The sequence below is a fragment of the Equus asinus genome, chromosome 6 (assembly GCF_041296235.1).
Source record: "Equus asinus isolate D_3611 breed Donkey chromosome 6, EquAss-T2T_v2, whole genome shotgun sequence".
Lineage (NCBI taxonomy): Eukaryota > Metazoa > Chordata > Mammalia > Perissodactyla > Equidae > Equus > Equus asinus.
In genome coordinates, this window is record NC_091795.1 from 56823295 (window position 1) to 56846027 (window position 22733).

The following is a 22733-nucleotide window of genomic DNA, read 5'->3' on the forward strand; positions in this document are numbered from 1 at the left end:
ATGTGTATGAAATTTCTTTTTGGGGTGATAAAAATGTTCTGGAATTGGTGGTAGTTGCATAACTCTGTGAGTATATGAAAAACCAGTGAACTGTATACTTTACAGGGGTAAATTTTATGGTATGTAAGCTATATCTCAATAAAGAGGATATTCAAAAGACAGGCAGATGTGTGTGTTTGGGGGGGGGGCATATATGCAAAGAGAGCCAGGAAAAGCATAAGACAGGAGAAAAATCATTAAGTTTTTCCTCTTTTGCTTACCCAGGAAGTCCTCAACAAAAGAGAGGTTACATTCCCTAAATTCAATCATAAATCAAGCATAAAACTGATGGGATTTTTTTCATAGAAATGGTGACTGGAGCTCCTCAAAAGTAAGAGATGGACTTAAGGAAATATTCTGGTGGAGTGGGAAGAGGAGTTAAGACAAAGGCTAAGGACGGAGTAAGAGATGAACGAGGGAATAAGGATCAAGTTCTCTGATGTGACTGAGGAATGAGAACTTGGGTTCTAGAAGAATGAGGGCAGGAGTTGGGCCCCAGTTAGGAAGAGGGAGTGGTGTGCCATTAGGCGGTTTGATGAAGGAGAGGAATAGTAGGCTGGTTCTCCCACCCAGGATCATTCACCTCAGCTACTATGGGATTTCAGCCACTGCTGAGGTGAGAAGAGAATGTGAGGAATACAAGGAACGGTGGCAAGAATCCAAGCTTTCACAAGTGGGGAGGGGTCATCTACAGCAGTAAGGAGAAAGGGAGGGGAAGGAAACCTGAGGAAGCCATACCCAAAAAAGAAAGAATGGATTCTGCCATTCCTCTGGTCAGGAAACTACTGAAGTCATATGTATTTAGAAAATAAATTGAGGGCATAATCTGGGACTACATGTAATGACCTAAACAGACATTCTCTTCAAGAGCTTTCACGAACCTCTGATATGAAAGGCTCTTTCAGATTCAGACTTGACAAATAAGGGGTGGTGTATTTACTATGCAATGGGGACTACGCCTCCCTCACAAATAATTCCAAATAATGCATAATTCAGGGAACAGCCTCAAGAGTGGATGAGGAAAATAATGGGTAGCTATCAAATCCCTATTAATCCTGACTATAAAAATTCATTCCTTCATGCAAGAAGTCTTTCCCTTGGCTTATAAAAGTATTCCATCTGAACAGGGAAGTGAGTGTGCAAATAAGAAAAGCTCTAGCGTAATTTTCGAGGAATGAGTCCAAGCTTGAAGTGGTGTATCATCTTGAGAAGCCGAAAGCGGACTTTCTGTTTTAATGAGAGGAGCCCCTTAGAGACTTGGCACCTAGCCTCTTCTGTTCTGCTGCAGTAGAAACTAAAGCAGCTGTGCCAAGGTTCAAGCCCGAGTCTTTCTCTCTCTTTACATTTCTCAACCCATCCTCTTAAAATGACTGGTTTTCTTCTTCTTGTGATCAATCCTTCCCTCGAAATTACTATAGCACCAAATGTCTATAGTACTTTCTTGGCACTTGCATACATGTTTAGTTAATGTTTCATGTAAACACGCTTTATCCTCCTAATTAGACAGTTCCATACCATGTTTTATAGATCTCTTCACATATTCAGTAGCAAGCTGGCTCTGTACTGCCCCTAGAAGGAAGTCAAATATTTTGTATACATATTTATTTGTTTACTCATTTTGGCAGGGCATGGCTGATTGTGAATTAACAGTTCTATTCTGGAAAGTTTCTAAGTAAAACCGTTATATTACAAGCAACCATAAAAAAATATAAAGCCAATATCTAAACCACCTAATTAAAAACTTATGACTGTTTGAGAAAAGACATTAGGACATCTCTCAAAAAAGGTAAACTTAAAATTTTATCTTCTATGATTTTAAAATAAGTTTACCTCCATCCATGCCCAGGTCTGTCTTATGTTGGGATTATGTAAATAATTTAAGTACACAATTTTAATGATAGCTTGAAATTTACAGTCAACTGGGAGAAAGTGATGGCAAGTTCTGCTTTAATTCTCAGTACAGAATCCACTTCTTTTGCTCCAGAGAAAACCCTGTGCCTGAATTTTTTAATCCATAACTGCAGAATTTTTTTTAGGATATACTTTTCAAGTGTCCCCACTAATTTTAACTAGCACTAAAGAACTAATTTAGGCCCAGAGTTTTCTACCCTCCTGAACATTACAAATTAAAAGGCCCAAACAATGATAGGGGCTGGAGGGGGGTGGGTGTCAATCACCTCCACATGGAGGAGGATCCACCCAGATAATAGGGGCTGTAATGAGGCCAGGGATTACAGGAAGAATGTGTCCCGCCAGCCAGAAGACAGCACTATACTCAGTTTGGGTAGAACATTAAGCCTTCTTAGGTGTCAAGATATCAAAACATAAACCGTGACCTACTTACTGGGGGGAAGAGCAGACTAACATTTTAAAGGAGAGAGAAAAAGTTGATTTTCACTTTGATGGGAATACTCAAGGATAATAGGATTTGAATATTGAGTGAGACCACTTAGGTCATGTCCTAGGAAAGTGTTTCTCAAAGTGTACTGTATGCGGTAAAAACGCAGATTTCCCCCCACAGTAGTGAATCTCAATTTATGGGGGGAACCCTGGAATACGCATTTTTAAACAAGTGTACTATTGAGAGTCCTACATCCAAAAACAGTGCTTGAGAACAGTACAGAAGTTTTCAACTGAAAGAGCAGAGTGTAAACACTGTGGAGGATCTGTCTTTGTTGCTACCTTGCATCCATTTAATAAAAGTTTAGTATTGGAAAGCACAAAAAGGAGAAGTCTTTGTTTTTAAAATAACGATTCAACTGATGCATTATTCCTCATCAGAATTTAAATTCACATTTAGCCAAGTGGCCAACTAATCACTGCTTCATAAAGACACCCAAGACCAAATACCTGATGGGTATTTTAAAGCCCACATTTGTTCAGCAATTTTAGCCAATAAAAGCATCCTATGTGAAAGCACTCAAGCTGCAGTGTCCAAATCGGGAGCCAGTGGCCACATGTGACTACTGACCGTGTGAAATGTAGGTAGTAAAATACATACTGGATTTCAAAGGCTTAGTATAAAAAATGTAAAGTATCTCAGTAATAACTTTCTATACTGATTACATGTTGATATGATAATATTTTGGATAACTTGATTAACTGAAATATCTTTTGTAGAAAATTTAAAATTTAAAATAGCTTACTTACTGGCTAGTATTATACTTCTTTTGGACAGCACTGATCTGGACATTTAAAGTAAATCACTGCTTTAGCTGATTAAATGCTCACCAAAATTCTTAGTCACTCAGATAAATGCCTATGTTTAAAGGGAATCTAGCCCATACATACAGCCACTAATAATTGTTATTTACTCTATACAAGTAATGTAAAATATACAATTTGGTACTTTCACCTCATTTTCCTATGGCTCTCAGCTGTCCTTGATTCCCCCATAACCACGTAAACTCAAGGTCAATTTCTTTTGCCATGTCCATAGCTTGTCAGAAAGGCTCTTATGCAAAATTTTAGCTCATAAATGTTGATGAGTGACAACTCCCAAAGTAATCTCGTTTTTAATTTGTCTTTTTTTTTAATGCTCTTTCATACACAGCCTTTCTCCTACTATCTCTCTATGCCATTATTTTTTGGGAAAAAAAATCAAAACTTTTGAAGGTGATATTAGATCTTAAGATGTTTTCCTGCTTTTTCTTCTAATTACAAAATAGTTCAGATTTTACTTCAGGAAAAAATTCAAATACAGGTAAGAAAAAAGGAGAATCACTCGGAAATAAACACTGAATATTTTGGTATATATCCTCCTAATTTTTTTAATTTTCTATTTAAAAGTGTTGCTATAAAGATATTAATTCTAACTATCAGTATTTTCAAGCTAAATGTTGCACTTTTTAAAAGACTACTTCTTCTACTTCCCCTAATTTGTGCCGATACCACAAAATATAACCTACAACTATCATTTGTAAAAAGAAAACATTTACCTTTTACATTTCTTTAAAAGATTAAACGTTTTATGTTCTATTTTTATCTCAAATAAAATGCTGGTTTCCAAAAAGTCTAGCTTATTTTGAATCACTTTCACCATCACATGTTCTACACGACTGAGGCAATTTGGTCAGAGGTCAGGAATGTGAGTATGCCATCATGGGATGCGGGAAATCATTTACAGAATGCATGAAAATCACTTCACAGCACTCTGCCTCAAGGCTGAACTGGCATGACACAATCTCTCTGCTACACAGCACAATACCAAGGCTCTTTTCATCTTCATTCTGAACTGCAAATGGTGACACTTTCAATTTTAGGCATAAGCAATCTTACTGGCCTCATATATATAAAATGTTTAAATATGCGGCAATAATCAATATTAATTCTAATTGTTTTCTAAAATATCCCTAAATCTTACATTTTTACAAGCTGAAGATTTGACAGACTCCCTCCTCACCCAACCTGTGTGAGGGGGAAGCTTTCAGACAAAGTTTTTCTCACTTTGAGGAAAAGCTGCTGTTTTCAATCCCACTGGGAGATGCTCTAGGTAGATTATGAAGACGGAAGAGTTCAGTTCCTTGTGCTTCCATTTGGTGTTTCCCTCTGATGCTTCTAACTACTGAGGAGCAGGGGGGATGATGAGTGACTGAGATATGAGTCAGAGTAATTTTCAAACAAAAAGTTTAATGAGAATGGAAAGATTCTAAGCTCACTGGGCAATGGAAGTGACCCAACTCCAGACTCTTTCATCTCTGTGGTGATAAATGGGCACTTGACAAGTGATTGCAGGCCTTTCTACATTTTTAAAAAATGGGCATGTTACACACTATACTAGAGAAGCCATTTCCCCTCTGAAACACCTTACTGAGACTGATACTCCAACACCAAATGGGTGTCCTAGAATTCAATTCAGTTCTGACACTCCCCAGAGTTAGTGCAGACCCCACAGGATAAGGACTCAGTCCCACAATAATGCCCCCACTTCAGATGCCAATCACCAGTCCTAGGCCATGTATGTCTGACTGACTGGCTATAAATGCAGGGGTTCCCATGACCACCCCTGCTCAGGTTCAATAATTTGCTAGGACAACTCACAGAACTCAGGAAAACATTTTACTTATGTTTTCTGGTTTATTATAAAGGATATCATTCAGGAACAGCAAAATGGAAGAGGTACACAGGGCAAGGTATGGGGGCAGGCAGAACTTCCATGACCTTTCAGGGCATACTACCCTCCCAGCACACTGATGTGTGTGCTTCCAAACCCTCCCAAACCCCACTGTTTAGGGATATTTATAGAGGTTTCATTATGTAGGCATAATTGATTAAATCATTGGCTATTGGTGACTGAACTCAATCTCCAAGCCCTCCCACCCCCATTTCTCACTGGAGGTCAGTGGGCAGACCTGACAGTTCCCACCTTCTAAATCAGTTGGTCTCTCCAGCGACCACCCCCACCCTAAGGCTACACAGGGGTTTCACCCTAAGTTACCTCATAGCATAAATGCAAGTGTAGACTCTTCATGAATAAGAAAAGACACTCAGAAAATTCCAAGGGTTTTAGAAGCCCTGTGCCAGGAACTGGGAACAGAGACCAAATTTATTTCTTATTATACCACACTTAGTTAAAAACGATTCCTGAAGATGAAGAGGATGATGGCAAGTAAAACTGAAATTAAGAAAGTTTTTACAACTCACCAAGAGAATACATATATTGTAGCCTAATAATAGAAAGTAGCTATAAATTGAATAAAAATTAGTAGCAAGTAGTTTACCGCACCTTATTTCCTTAGAGGTATAGATGTTTAAATCTACTTAGCAAAGGACACAACACAAAGTGGTGGTTACACTATCAATACTTGATGCACTGCATTATAAAAAGATGAAGAATTCCTGGGTTAACATCTTTTGTAAATCACCTCAGAATTCAGATTGAAGTCTAGAGAAGACTAAACGTGGAGAGCACCTTAGAGACACAGAAAACTTCAAATGTACATTTCTACAGCTCTAATAAGCTTTCCCATTTCAGAACATGCATTTTTTAACAGAAACCCTCCAACACCACTCCTCCATGCTGAGCCTATCACTATATTACTCCCCTATAAGGGATAGGGAGATATTTCCCTTTTCTCAAAATCCAGTGGCCAGCCTTTCACATCACTCCCACATTAAAGTGTATCTTGAAGACAACTCTGTTGAGTTTGATACTTTAATTCTCCATAGACTTTAGCTGAGTCTAGATAAAATGGTCTCAGTCACCCAAGGAAGTAAACCAGACGACCATTAATACGCTACACCAATCTCAAAATGTGACTCCCCAGGCCAGCCACATCAGTATCACCCGGGAACCTGTCAGAAATGCAATTATCAAGCCCCATCCTAGACTGATTGAATCAGAAACTCTGAAGGTAGGCCCAGCAATCTGCTTTAACAAGTCCTCCCAGGTGATTGTGATGCAGGCTCAAGTTCTAGAACCACTGTTCTAGACACTGCTGGGCTCTCCTGTTATTCCTGTTATCAGCATTTAAGATTTCTTAGAGAGCTTAGAGATTTTTCTGTCCCACAGAACCAGGAAGTCAGATAACAAGATAATTTCCTCTAGTAAACAGATAGTTTTCCTGATATCTTCTGGATTCAGCAAAAGCAATTCTTTTTGTCAACAGCATTTAACCTGGAGGCAGCACACTGTCTTTTCAGTAACTTGTCATAGTCACTCACAGCTTCCTGGAGGCCACAGGATGCAATCCTGAGCCTTTTAACATGTTTGAATTACCTGTCATCAATACTCTACACCAATGAGCTTCAGCCATTTTGTATTTTACTGAATACAGAAAAACAGTTGAATATACACTTTGGAGCCCGTCTGCCTTCAGCCACTTATCAGCAGTGTAACCTTGGGCAAGCTATGTAATTTCTCTGTGCCTCAGTTTCCACATCCATACTTTGTAGATAATAATATTCTCCCTCATATGGTTGTTATGGGATTAACTGTTAACATGCAATGCATTTAGAACAGTGCCTGGAACTCAGTAAGCACCATATTAAGTGCTTACTAATATCATAATTACAATTGTTCAGGGACCTGGATAACACTGAGGGAAAGACATCCTAGGAAGTGTAAGGACAACTGATCAATACTAAGGACAGCTGGCGGATCTCCTCTGCAATTGTAGGAAAGACCAGCTATAAAGAACAAGGAGCTGTCCTGCAGGTGGCAAGTAAAATTCTCTTTAAAAGGAAAATAATACATGGTAGCCTGGAACCAGAAAGTAAATGACTCATGATCAAAGGTAACTGGCCACCACTACCATACTGATCTAAAGGCTCAAAGGAAGATTCAAGAAAGAGAGGTAAGAGATTAAAGTACAAATCAATCCACTAGCAAAAGCCAGGACTGTGGTTTCCATAAGGTTCCGTGTTAAAGAATAAGCTAGAAAACAAAGATCCAATTCTAGAGTCACCACCTCGTTAATCATTCATTTATGCCTATAAATAAGGCAGCCCCAAGAAAGATCTTTAAATCACCACCACTCAAGAAACAAATTATCCTGGGGCAGCTAAATAATTTTCCTATAGCATTTAGTTGGCTGCATCCCCAACATCCATTTCCTTCTTCCTCCTTCCTGTTACATTCCAAGTTTTCTAGCCAAGCTGTTTGGGTAGGACTGACCCCTTCGTACCCCACCACAACCCCCCTCACTCCTTGAGTGTATCCTGATTAGCTGATGTCATCAGCATATCCTCTTCTCTGATTCCAGCGCCAGAGAGGGTCTAAGAGAGGCACATGACCCAAGTCACGATCAACCAGGCCAGTGAGACAGATCCCAAGACTATGGGGGAGGTACTGGGGAAGCAGGTGTGCTCTTTCCCACTGGCTGTCCTTACGGACAGATCTGGGACCTGGGGCAGCCATCTTGGGACTACAGGGTCACAAGAGCCCACTAACATGCAGACTGCTACACACTAGCAAGTAAAGCCAAAAAGTGGGGAGAAAGAAACTGAGTCCTGGTCACACCACCAGAGCCTCGGAGTAAGTCTTGCTTAAAGGCCAATTTGTCTACTATTTGGTCAATAAATTCTGTCATTTAAACCACTTTGGGACAGGCTTCCATTTGCTTATAATCAAGAGAACTCTAAATGATACATGCCTCACAATCAGATTACATTGTAAAGGAAAGAAAAAGGTAAGCTATATTCACAATTTAACAGTAAACTTACCTGTTTAAGTCCTAACTTCAACCTACTTGTCATAATTAAAGATATCAGGAAAAAAAAACCCATAAACCCACTTTTCTCATTTGGAAACTATTTTATGTGAAATCTCAAAGTACAGATGCATAAATGCATAAACTCCACTTGGACCCTTGGTTTACGTACATTCGGTACCGCTGAGTTTTCATCGTGACAGAATGCCTTCCTGATTTTCAGGGCAATTTCACGGCAAACACTCCCCACCCCAACTAAGGCCACGATGAAAGTGTGCTCTAGGTGTTCCACAGCAAACGCGTGAGACGTCACCAAGTAAGGATGAATCCCTGCTAATTTTAATGAATCAACAGCAGACTTACCTGTTCCAGTATTAAATGGGCCCTCAGCAGATGAAGCTATTGCTTTTCAGATCCAAAACCCCTGCATGTGATACTAACTAACCTCGGTCACTCAAAGTAAGCACCCTAACACGTCAGGTCAATTCATATGTCACAAGCACTAAGTACACAGGTTAATTTGTATATTTTTCTGTATAAGGTATAGTATGCTTCAATATTTTGAAATGTAAGATGCATCAAAAATAAAAGAATTCTGGGACCAGCCTAGTGGCCAAGTGGTTAAGTTCACACACTCCACTTCGGCGGCCCTGGGTTTCACTGGTTCGGATCCTGGGCACGGACATGGCACCACTCGTCAGACCATGCTAAGGCAGCGTCCCACATGCCACAACCAGAAGGATCCACAACTAAAATACACAACTATGTACTGGGGGGATTTGGGAAGAAAAATCAGGGAAAAAAAGAAGAAGATTGGCAACTGTTGTTAGCTCAGGTGCCAATCTTTGAAAAAATAAATAAATAAATAAAAGAATTCTTACAAACCTAGTGCAGCTCTTTCTGAACTGCTATAAAAATCATTCTGGCTTGAGGATTGACAGTTCTCCAAATATGTAATTGGCTACCTTATGAAATGGTCAGCTTGCTCTCGTGGGACATGTTCAAAAGTAGAGGTGAGCCAATCTTGTAAGGTGGATGATTTTAAAGGGAACTGGAAGGCATCTTGGACCTCTGTGACAGGGCGTGAAGGAGACTTACCTGCCAGAGCCTTGATGCGGGACCGCTCAAAGAGCCTTGCGGAGCTGTTCTCATTGTCCCAGTCGTCCACGTCCCAGCGGTTGTTGACATCGCTGTACTGCTGTTGGATCTCAATGTTGTCATAGTCTGTGGCTACTGTGGTCGTCATCTTGAACTGTCTCAGCTGCTCTTCCACATTAGCTCCTTCTTAGAGTTCTACGAGAAAGAAACGGAAAATCCTATTTAGTCATCTAAAGCACACAGAATTCCCGTGAAATCTACTGGGATAAGGGCAAGTAGAAGGCAAAACAATTCATATATGTCCAGAACAGGTCTCTGAAGTCAATCAAAGCTGGTTTTGAACTTCAACATTGCCTCATAACCTTGTGTGACCTTGGCCAAGGTACTCAATATCTCTAAGCCTCAGTTTCCCAACCATCAAAGAGGGCAGATACTCTACAGGTTATTGAGAGGACTGAATGAGATGATGGATGCCCAAAAGAGGGTGGGTTTCTTCTTTCTCTCTGAAGTTTAAACTTTGGAAGTTTAAACTTTGGAATTTTAAAGATTTATCAAGCTGGATGAACACCTAATTTGGGGCTTCTAAATGAACTCATTTGTTTCAACTGTGTATCACCATAAACTATAATCTTTTAGCTTCTCTTGGAAATTCATAAAATGTTATATAAGAGGACTAATAGATCATTTTATCTAAATATCTCATTTACATATTAGAAAAATGATTCCTGAGATTAAATGAGACAGTAAATGTATGGCACCAAGGACATTACCAGTGCACAGTAGATGCTTGATAAATAATGAGTGCAATTATTTACACTGCTGTGTTATTACAAATTCTATTACCAATATCAATACCCATTCCTCAGGGACCCACACAGGGTCAATGTTTCACTGGGATAAATGGGAAACAAGAACCTAGGCCTCAACCTTTGGCCCTTTATCACAATGCCCTCAGAGAATTAAGAGAAATACATTTAGATTTAAATATAGCTGCTCCCTTCAATATAGCTGTTATTCATTCACTGAATCAGAATGTACTAAGGACTTGCCATGTGCTCAGCACTGTTGCAGAAGCTAAGCTAACAGTAAACAAGATAAGGACCTGGCTCTAGTGAAGCTTATGTCCTAGGAGGAGGAGCTGGACAAAAAGCACAGAAGAAAAGGCAAGAGAGTTAAAAGAAAATGAAAGTGGAGTGATGTGCCAGAGTGTGAGTGGGTGAGCACTTCAGATCAGGTGGTCAGGGAAGACCTCTCTGAGTCGGTATTTAAACTGAGATCTCAATGTCAAAAAGTACTAGGTCACACCCAGATCAAGAAGAAGAGAATTCCACACAAAGGAAACAGCTTATAGAAAAGGCCACACAGAGAGAAACAGCACGGCTTGCTGGAGGAATGAAGAGGTCAGGGTGGCTGGAGTCTAATGGACAAGGGGAGAGACTAGGAGACAAGGTTGGAAAGGTAGGTTGGGCCAGACCACGAGGGACTCTGTGAGCCTAAGTGTGACAGAAGCCACTGCAGGATTTTAGGCTAATAGCTGACACCACTGGATACATGTTTTTAAAAGATCAGTCCTGATACTGTATGGAAAATGGAATCCAGGAAGCAAGGATGCGTGCTTAAATTCTATCGGTGTGGTTACATTCCTGCACGTTCTATACACAAAGCTATCCAGGTAGATTAGGAAGAAGAAGAGGAAGAAAGACGTCCCCCTTTTAGTGGTACAAGTATGTCCCAAGGGAAAAGATATTTATTCTCTCTCCTTCCCATACTGTCCCACCCCCTATTTTAACATTCAAAAATTTATTGTAAGATTTTGTACCTGGATGTTCACTTAGTGAAAGCCTCATTCTCTGTGCACCAAGAATGTGCACACAGGCCAGAGTTAGCAGAATAAAGCCCAATCACCACTCACCCAGCAACCACAAAATGCCCACTCCAGCTGATTTTTTTAACTTCACATACACCACCCTACAAAGAAAATAAAGCCACATACGCAGAAAAGAATCCTTTCTCTTACTGTGCTTCAAATACAGCTTTTCTCAAGTTCTAGCACAGAAGCACACATGCTGCATGCAACCAGATTTCCATGGTAAATAAATTAAGTTGGAACAAATGAACATCACCTTAAATAGTATAATAACTGATGGCAGAAGCACAGAACTGTCCCCCTCCTTTTGTCATTAGCTGTTTTCTCACAAGCTATCCAAGAACATCACCAACACATCCTACACGTTCCTAAGGGAGAAGCACTGTGTCCACCTTACAACTGGGCCACACATCTGTAACTCAAACAGTCACCCGTCTACGCTCAAACAGAAACGTCTCGGATGGGAGCAAAATCCTGGATTCCCATCAGGCAGACATAACCAATCCCAACAATATAAATTACCAGTAGATTAGTTTTAACATCTACATTAGCAATGTATTTACAAGATTTCATAAAAACTCAAAAAACTTCAGAAACCTAAGTCAGTAACTATATTCTACTAAATAATCTTACAGTTGCTTTTAACATTCAGAGTCATAACCCCCCTCAAAAAAAAACCGGAATTGTCGTGTATGATTTGAGCTTGGAGATGGTTAATTTTCATGACTACTGCAATACCAAAGACTTTTTATAAACTTCAGCCTTGAAGGATGCCATCTCTAGGAGGAAAAATGTGAAAGTGCTATTAATTCCAAATTTCTGAGAGTAGAGAAAGTAAGATTTAACCCAACCCAAGGAGAAATCTAAACATCACCTAGCTCTCTCCAGATTCGTTTTTGCTATTTGGTGCCACCTGCTGACCAGTAAGAACAAGCCACACTATGGCCTCCAGGGCAGCTACCGACCGTGCTCCAACTTCCACCACACCTGCCTCCTGAGTGGAACCCTTGTCCCCCATGAATCTCTCTTCCTACCACTGACTTCTCTCCAGAATCACCAACAGCTTTCCAAACATTTCTCAACAAGCATTAATCCTTTTCTTAAACTTAAAATAAGTCATTCAGAGAAGGTAAGCATTTTTTTCAAAGTATTCTTCTTAATGGTGTTCTTTTAAAACACCTTTGTTCCTTAAAACAAAGACAAGAGTGGGAAGCAAAAATTCCTACAGGTCTGTGTACAAAAGAAATATCAATACTATCCTTTACTCTTTTTATTCTACTGTTTCACTCAAGCGTCTAAGAATTTGGATATCAGGGACATTTTTTTCTTCAGTATTCTTCATCTGTCCTAATATCCTTGTCAATGACAATATCCTTGTCAAACAGCTGAGTTTTCATGCTGATGGAAACTTCTCTCTTTTTTCTTAATTTTCAGGGCAATGTCAAAGCCAAACATCCCATATCCCCACCAAGGCCAGAGTGAAAGGGTGCTTCTAGGTGTTCACAGCCAACGACGGTGTGCCTGAGGATGAAGGAACAGTCAGAGTCAAGGAAAGAACGTGAACAAGCATCCCCAGGGCATGGGGATTCCTGAAAGCCCGGCAAGCTACCAAGATCATTATTCTCTAACCCCCTTCAACGAGGGAATGCATCAGCTGTGAGGGAAGTTTATATCACACATATTAGTGTCCCCAGGAGGTTATCTATAAAGGGCTAGATTTTCCCAAGGTACTATCAGCCATGTGTCCCAAGGGCCAGTGAAGTAATTTGTATTTCTTAAATGGCTATGGTAAGATTGGGAGGAGAGAAGGGCTGGCCATCTTGTAACTCTGCCTGGTGGGTCCACCATTAGGAAAGCACCATTGAGAGGACCACAAAAGGTTGGCAAGAGACAAGACAATCTCCTCTCTCAAAGAAGGGTTCTCATTGCCTCCAATGGCTCAGTGAGGGCCCAGATTCTCTCTGACTTGACCACCACAGCAGGAACTCATTAAATAATCCTTGAATGGATAAAAATCAATAATATCCTGGGTGTCATATGAGTAACACTCATGTTTTTTGTGGCTAGGTTTTGGGAAGTTGGTTAAAAGTGCCTACCTACCTTCCCTGCTCTTCCGTATCCTAACTCTGTGTGTGTGTGTGTGTGCGTGTGTGTGTGTGTAAAAATAAGGAATACGTAAAAAAGCCAAGACTCCTCCACCACATTACTCTTTTCTAATCCTATGTCCTATAAACTGGAATTTTCCAAAAGACACAAATTCCAAAAGGCTTATCATTTTCGGCTTCAATAAGAAGACAACGATTTTATTTCTTCAAACTGGCAGATCAAGACAGAGATGGACAAGGAAACAATCATCCTAGAACTACAAGGCAAAGAGATTCCTACAGCTCTGGCATGTGCCACCACAAGGTCATAACCACCAGGAAGGAAACTGGAGCATCACCATTCCAAGTTTCAGGAGTATTCTATTAGTTCTCCTCTTCACTAATTTCCAAATTCTCAAAGTCAATACCTGGCAAAGCCCAGAGGGAAAACACTTTACCTGTTTACTTTCCAAGACGCCAAGTCTCTTTTCCATGTCACACAGGTATTAGAAAAATGCCCAGAGTTTTGTTCTTTGTAGTTTATCTCCAAGCTTCCTTCTACCTCCCTCTTCTGTTACTCTACAAAACCTCCCCGGGTGATGTGACCCACACCCCCGTCTTTGGCTCCTACCCTATGCAGACAACTGCTCCTGGACCGCTACGTGCAGTGTCTCCTCAGGATCCCCAAGTCAGTGTCTAAAACTAAACCCATAAATCCTCCCTCCAAACCCTATTTTTCCTCCGTCACTCCCTCATTGAACGGCACCCACATTTCTCCCAGTTACCTCAGCTAGAAACCTTGCAGTCAGCCTTCATTTCCTCCTCTTCTCGCATATTCAGGCCCCAAGGTTGCTCGTACCTCCTGGAAATCTCTTAGTTAGCTCAAGCAATAGTTTCTTCTTCCAACACCTCACCTCTAATTTTAACCCTTAATACATTCCCCTACATTGCCACCAGAGGGACCTTTCTCAAATGTAATTCTAATCATTTCATTCCTGTGACTAAAACCTACCAAGGCCCATGCCTTCAGAATAATGCTCAGAAATCTTTGAAGGGAACTGAGAACCTTCATGAGGGGATTCTGACCAGCTGCCCAGCCTGGTCTCACTGTTCCTGTCCTAAGCTCTTGTAGCTCCTGAGGGAAAAGTCATGCTCTTGCCTCACCTCCAAAACTACTACCTGGAAAGCTCTCTACTTTTCCCACAAGCTGAGATATCATGTCATCCGGAAAGCAGCCTCCAATCACTTACCACCACCTGGTCTGAATTCAGGCAACCATAGAGAGCCTGCACATGTACTCCCTCCCAGACACCGTGTACACCTCTGACCTATCACTTATTATAAGACTGTTTCATAATTTAAAAACTTCTATTTACTTATCATCAGTAGGCTATAGGTTCTTGAGATCATGACCCCATCATACTGTCTTTAGATCTCTCAACTCCTAGCGGGGTGCCTGGACACATTAAGTGCTTGCTAATTATTTATTTGTGGGCTGGTAGGCTGGGTGGGAAACTGGCAGAAGGAAGACCGGAAGGTGAGGTCACAGAGGCAATGCCAATTCAAGCTGCCTCTCTGGTATTACCTCCATCAGTCACAAAGCCCAAAATACATACTCTTCTGAGCTACACAGATCTTCTAGGCACTCTGCTTTCAAGGAAGTCACATTTTTAGACTAGGCTGCTAATGAACATGACCATACATTTAATCAAGTACTTCCTCATGTGCATATTAAAATTTATGTTTCCTTTTTTAATTTAGTGTTTCCTCATGAAAAGAATTTATTTCTTGTCTGAACTGCTCCGATTTCAGAGACTAAAGCGACAAATAGAGGATAAATGGAATTTTCACTGACACTATACACACACACGTGCACACACACACGTCCTTAATACTCAATCTTAATTAAAGACTCAAATAAATAAAAGTGAAAAAGGTGACTAACATTTGCCAATCCTTTCTGTGGAAGAAAACCATATGCTAACAATTACTTTGGCAGAATTCACAGACCCAAATGTTCTGCAAACACTTAAAACTCTCCCACTTTACTCATAAAAGACTCAAAAAAGCATACACTAGACTGCTGGTGTGCTATCTCAAAAAAAAAAAATAAAGTTCTTCTCAGGGACTTTGAAGGGACCAAACTGTGTGTCTGCAAATTTCCAGGAAGAGACCTATGAGAGTTCTGCTTCAATCCTCTCAACTAGTCAGTCCCGAGAAAGCAAGTCACATCCTGTTTGCAATCTGCCCACTGAGGCACTGTGCAGCATGTGTAAAATTGCCAATAAAGAGGAATATCTGCAAAAAACCACATCTAGAATCACAGTGATGAACAAACCAGGCTAACCCTCTGTTATTCAGGTCCACGGAACTAGTTTCATAAAAAAGCCCGAGTCGATCCTAAATATTCAGAATTCTCTTGCTAACAGACACCAAGACACAGATGAAAAGTCCTAGTGTGACAGCTAACAACATAAGAAAAGTCACACCCAGACAACGTCCCTTATAAAAGTATCATTCACTTTTTAAATTATCCAGTTTACTTGCAGCTTTACAGGAACACATCAGCTGTACAAAAAGCATGATAGAGCTGTACAAACTAGCCAAAATTCATAGAATCAGATCATTTTGAAAAGAATGGGTGCTCAGAGACCTGTTTAATAATTAAACTTCGTTAACAAAGGTGATCTTCTATACTAACTTTTATCTGTCTTATTTATCAGTGACAAAGTATGTTAAAATCTCTCAGTACAATCATGGATTTATCAGATTTTCCTTATAATTCCCTGGATACAAAAAAAATCATAATTATTTTATCTTCCTGGTGGGTTAACATTATGAAATATTCTATTTTCTTCCTATTCACACATTCAGTCTACTTTTATTGATGGTAATATTTGCCTGGTATATTTTTTTCCATTCTACTATTTTATCTCCTAGAGTAATTTTGTTTTAGGTATGTCTTTTATTTTTTAAATTCAATCCAAGAGTCTCTGTCATCTAGTGGGCAAATATAATCCATTTACATTTATTAGGATTACTGCCATATTTGAAGTTTCAACCAACTTATTTTGTTTTCTATCTTAATTACTAAAATGTGGAAACTGGGGCCCAAAGAGTTAAACAACTAGATCAATTACACAGCTATGAGCCCAATATCTATAATATCTTTATCATCACTGAATCCAGAGGCATAAAAACTCAACCTAATCTTTAGAATGCAGAGAGCTGACGAGTCTAACAACCAAAGAAAACTTTAATATTATTAAAAATAACTTAATTTTCTGGCTGGCTCAGTTTATGTGGGCATGGTGCTTTACTCGCTTTTTCTTCAGTCCTGCCCAGCAACCTTTTCAGGTAGATACTATTATTAGCCCTATTTTATAGATGAATAAACTAAAGCTTTGCCTGTGGTGGCACAGCAAGGAAATGAGGAAGCCAAGAGGATCTGAACCAACTGCGTATGACTCCAAAGCCCATGCTTTAAATGAATAACTTAGCCTATGTTTTGAGGCATAAACCTTTAATAGTGGTCTGTATAAAAAAAAAATCTGGGGGCTGGCCCAGTGGCGTAGTGGTTAAGTTTGTGTGCTCTGCTTCGGCAGCCCAGGGTTTAGGGTTCGGATCCCAGGTGTGGAACTACACACTGCTCATCAGGCCATGTTGTGGCAGCATCCCACATACAAAAAACAGATGAAGATTGGCATAGATAGTAGCTCAGGGAAAATCTTCCTCAAGCAAAAGAGGAAGATTGGCAAGAGAGATTACTTGAGGGCCAATCTTCCTCACCAAAAACAAAAATAAAAACCTGGTTGACTCAAGGTTTTTTTAAAAAAATGAGGAAAAAGATGTGCCCTCTTCAAAGTCTAATTACTGCATGGGGCAGCAACCCACCCAACCAGGCCTCCTAACTTGTGCATTCTCAATGGGTATGAGATGGCTCCCAAAGAATGAAAATTCATTTTGGGGAGGGGGCAAAAAAATTCACTCTTTTTTGTGTAAGTACAGAGATATAGTATATCTGTGGTATTAAAATTTCATGGGTGGGAAATTAGGAAGTAAATGTCTAAAAGACTCCTGGTGGAGGAAAGGAATAATGAAAAAAGTTAAAAAAAACATCGTCCGAGCTAAAGAGAAAATGCATATCACCTTTAAGTAAACGAAGGCTTGAAGGCAGGCCTTAGAAGACAGGAAGATGAAGAGTACAATTCATTGTATGAAAGAATTAGAATTTCACATACCACGGGTCCCATTCATCATGTCTCTGATGTAAAAATTCACAGTGGGCTACCCTCCCCAAACACTAATGGATGTACTTTAGGCGAAGAGTGATGGTTTAGCTATCTTATGCCTACAACATTCAAAGACTAAAGCACATATTATAAACCTTCTGCTATAGACTGAATGTTTGTGTCTCCCCCAAAATTCCTATGTTAAATCCTAATGCCCAATGTGATGGTATTTGGAGGTGGGGCTTTCGGGAGGTGATTCGATCATAAGGGAAGAGCCTTCATGAATGGGTTTAGTGCCCTTATAAGAGACCCAGAGTGTAACCTCACTCCTGCCATGTGAGGTTATAGCAAGATGATGGTAGTCTATGAACCAAGAAGCAGGTCCTCACCAGACACCAAATCTGCCAGCACCTTGATCTTGGACTTTCCAGCCTCCAGAACTGTGAGAAATAAACATTTGTTGTTTAAAAGAAGCCACCTAGTCTACAGTATTTTGTTAGAGCAGACCAAACAGACTAACACACCTTCATTCTCAATATTCAGAAACAACCTCTTTCCTACACAGATGAACGATGCCACTGGAAGGCTGGTCTAGTTTCACGAACGAAGCCCTAAGGACAAATTTTCTTTTTTAACGTGGGCAGGTTAAACCAAGCTCTACTATTTGGAGGAGCAAAATTAACCCCTAGTATAAAGGACATTAATTATTTTAAAAGATTTCTTTCCTGAAAAACACACTGACCATAATTCATTTTAAAACAATCTATTAAAAAGAACCCATCACTACAGCTTAAGAACTTATAAAACACAGTATGACCACGAACACATGTCTACAACGGGGAAGAATATAATGGGGGGGAGGAAACAGCGCCTCTCCCTGACCTCCTTCCATTTTACAGAGTAAACTGCACAAAGAACAGTGAAATTATAAACAGATTTATTATATCAGTGTCTTAAATGAAAGGAAAATTCTTAGTATACTGCATAGAAATTTATCCTCATTTGCTATTTGTACATTAAAACTTTAAACAAAATATCTTCTTTCTTTTCTCTCCCTACACGATACTATCCAGAGTCTAAACAAAAATGTGCAAGCCCCCAAATTTTGTAAAACCTGCTTTATTTTGAAAACAGATCTAGAAAGGTTAGCTTTTCCAATGTCTATCTCTAAGTCTCAAAACCACCTAACTTGAATCAAGTAAAAAGAATTTTAAATAATTTCTACTAAATACATGGCTATCCTTGTGTACTTGGCAGTTAAAGGTCATCCTTGTTTCTGTTCTCCTTACAGAGAGGAGCAATTAAAACTCAAATCATTAACTCAATGCAGACCTGACACCATGATCTTATGACCAATGTGGAGTTTTTGAGCCACTATAAATAACCATTTTGGTCTTACCCTTACTTCCAGATAGTTTTAAATTATGTTGCAATATAGGCCTAATGGTACTGCTGCCAAAATGCCGATCCTGAATCTCAGTGAATTTGGCATTTCACTGCCTTATTCTTTGCGAAGTTTCTTAAGTCAGCGTCGTGCGTGCCCAAATAACAGAAGAGCAATAACGTGCTTTCTATCTGGAAGCTGACTTTTACTCCTGGAGCAGTCCAATGTCAAAATTCTGTGCAGATCTATTGAGTGAAGATGTGTACCTCAATTACCTGGAATAATGATCAAATGAAAGTAAATACATACAATTGCGCTGAAAGCAACACTATACGAAATGATAACTGAGACACGCGCGCACACACATACAATGGCTCCACCTGGGCCAGGATCCTCTCTGTTCTGTTCATGCTTATACCACCAGCACCACGCTTATGCCACAGCAGGTGCTCAAAAACAAGTGTGAAAACAAATGGCAGGCAGGAGGCACAATGTCACACCAGAGCAATCTACCTCTGAAACACAACGCTTCTTTCTGCCTGAATAGTGCGTGTCCTGGACCCCAGTAAAAAAAAAATATCAATGTTATTTAAGGGGCAACCTTCTCTTCACTCAGATTCACTTAGCAAAGGATGAATTTTTGTAAGAAATGTATTTTCAACTATTTCAAAATAAGATGGGTCATATTTGGATAGGAATGGAGTAATCATTAACTTCACAATCTCATTTGGGATAAACAAACATTTATTTTAATATGTACTATTTTAAGAATCATTTCCCTTTGTAAAATGACCTGAATCCTAGGCTTGTCTAATAATACCCAAATTTTCAAAGGTTTAAATATTAAATTTTCTCAGAGAGCAGTTCCAACAACTCTCATTGCTTGAATTAACACTTCAGTGGCAAGCCTTTCCCCTTTACGTGCCTGGTAAATGTTTCCCAAACTCACTCAGAAATCTGCAACCTTTCAGATAAACAAAATGAGTAAAGGTTGGCTTATGATACTTGAAAAGGAAAAGTGACATCAATCCCAGAAAAACTGTTGAAATAATTACTATTTGAACGTATCAAACCTCTACCATTAAAATTTAAACTTGTTTAAACTTGATCAATTAGAAAAAAAACTTTGAAACACTGTTTAACACTATACACAGACAGGAATTCATTAGAATTCTGCACATTACTGTTTAAAAGGTGTTCCAAAGGTGCTCAATATCAAGCTTGGTAACAAAGGTCAGTTAAAGTAAATGTGGAGGTTCACTTGGGCTTTCTGTAATATTTAAACAGTCATCTACAAGAAAAATGAGCCACAGCGTTTAAAACCTTGCCTTAAGTTTAGAATCACAGAGGAGCTCCGTGATGTATAACTAAGAGTGTCCATCCATCACAGGTGACCAGCCACAAGTAAGCACATCTCCCACAAGGCCAGACCACAATCCAACCAACTAAGCCAACAACCCAACACTCCACCACACTCCTCAGAAAAGCACAGGATAAAGCACGGCCCATCCAAACCCACAGGGGCTCGGGCCTGCAATTCAGATTTGCTTGGCTCCCATTCTATTGCTCAAATTACTACAAAATGAAAATAAGGTCTTAGCTGGTGAGGTCTTCAATCAGGTTCAAAGGCAAAAGAACCCAGCAACTTTCCTTGTTATAGGAAATGGGCTTAGAAAGGCTTGAAACAGGCTTAGAAGAACAAGAATGAGAGCATCCAGACCACGAAGTTTCTTTAAAAGCTCCCTGGCTATGTGATTTGGAAACTGCATTTTTTAACTCCTTGTCTGACCAAAATCCAGCCTGTACTTTCATCTCCTTGAAATATGTTATTAATAAGCCAGTTTTCTCCTTCTTAAAATATCTACAACATAACAAGCACTTTGTGTGTGTGTTTTTTTTCCTGCCTCCAAATGCTTGCAAAGAAGTTAGGAGCTTCTTTCGTCAAACCCAGCAACAGAATGAAGAATGAACAGGATGGCAGGGCAGGTCAGAGAACTGGAGGGAACTAGAGTCTGTTAGCATTCTATGATTCATCACAGAGAGAAAATCAGGGGCTGGGCACCCCAGCAGCAGCTGGATTTTCAGTGGCATCCCCATGAACTCTAATGCTGTCTTTTGAGCCATTAAACACCAATCCCAACCCCAAAAGAATCCTGCAGTCAAGGAAGGCTTTCTAATCTCATTAACAGTTGAGCTGTTCTCTCTCAGTAACTTGTGAATTTAAAGACAGGTACAAGACCCATGCACCCCTATGTTCATTGCAGCATTATTTACAATAGCCAAGACATGGAAGCAACCTAAGTGCCCATCAACTGATGATTGGATAAAGAAGATATGGTGTATATATATAATGGAATACTACTCAGCCATAAAAAAGGATAAAATAGTCCCATTCACAACAACATGGATGGACCTTGATGGTATTATGTTAAGTGAAATAAGCCGGATAGAGAAAGACAAACTCTGTATGACTCCACTCATAGGTGGAAGTTAAACATAGAGACAAAGAGAACTGATTGGTGGTTACCAGGGGAAAGGGGAGGTGGGGGGAGGGCACAAAGGGTGAAGTGGTGCACCTACAACATGACTAACAATAATGTACAACTGAAATTTCACAAGGTTGTAAACTACCATAATCTTAACAAAAAGTTAAAAAAAAAAAAAAAAAGATAGGGACAAAAGATAAAGGAGAACCAGGTCAGCCCATCCAGGAAGGCTCTTCTGAAGCCTGCAGCCACACCCAGCCCAGGGCCTCCTGTGACATGCTCTTGTTGGTATTTGTTCTTCATGGTATGTATCAACAGTGTTTAAATAACTACTTGTGTAATTTAATTATTTCTTAAATGACTATCTGACCTTATATTCTATACGCTCCATGAATTATTAGGCATATCTCTCTTTTTCATCAATGCATCCAATACAATGCCTAGCACATGGTAGACAATAAACATTTAATGAGCACACTTTACACGTAAAAATTTCTCCTCTTCCCAGGGTATTATAAGCACTGTCCCTACCAAATCTGCTATATCGAGAAAAAAAAATTTCTAGTTTATCCAATGGTAAATTTGCTCAAATGTAGGCTGTAAATAGTAAACAAACAAAAACTGAAATAAGCTGCTAAATGATCAAAAATTATCTCCATTTTACTTTTTTCTTTTTTTTTTTTTTACTATATTTACCATATTAGAATTTTCAGCTTCCCTCGCTGACCAAAGGAAAAACTTCAAATGGCAACTTTAAATTTCTGTCTGAATTACAGGGGCAAATTAGCCAAATTTCCATTGTTGGCTGAACAGTGATCCTCAAAGGGTGCTAACTAGAAGATTACAGAGCGATGGGGCAAATTCATAACACAGGGCCCAGGTCTAATCCACACTCCCTCACCACCTCAGAAAGCACACTTGGCACAGTGGAGGACCCTGGGCCAAGAAGAGACTCAAAAGTGTTCAAGAACACACATAGTCCTACATTTAGATTTTTTAAGTACCCAAGGTTAGGTGAAAAGTGACAGCAGTCCAAAGAAAATGTCACAAGCTCAATATGAAACACCAGCAGAAGGCAGCACGATCTAGATGGCTTTGTTGTTAGAAATGAAGTAATCCCCCCGGGGTGATGGCCAACCCAAGCTTGTCCAGAAGGGGACAGCCAGGCTCTAAGACACCTGGGAGTCCCACCCAGGAGCTAGGACCTCACAGGGGAAAGTCTTACAGGGACATTTGGCAACTAACTATCTTTAAGTAGTTTCAGGAGCCCCCGTGTGGGCACCGGCCAGACTCCTTGGCAGGCAGGAAGCAACAAATTCATAGTGACTCAGGGTAAGAAGGAACTTTCTAACAACCAGAGCTCTCCAAAAATGCAGAGAGCTGGCCGGAAAGC

The 22733-nt window shown here is 39.9% G+C and overlaps 1 protein-coding gene across 4 annotated transcripts in view; it reads right to left on the minus strand.

Annotated features, from left to right (window-relative positions):
* The window catches only part of SPTBN1 (spectrin beta, non-erythrocytic 1), a 187056-nt gene that overhangs the window by 125151 nt on the left and 39172 nt on the right, over positions 1 to 22733 (minus strand). For all 4 annotated transcript variants that reach the window (XR_011504031.1, XM_044772441.2, XM_044772443.2 and 1 more), the window contains exon 2: positions 9288 to 9482. Coding sequence is in view for 3 of the 4 variants with exons in the window: in XM_044772441.2 (XP_044628376.1) it covers positions 9288 to 9435 (148 nt within the window). In the remaining variant the exon portion in view is untranslated. The remainder of the gene's footprint in view (positions 1 to 9287; positions 9483 to 22733) is intronic.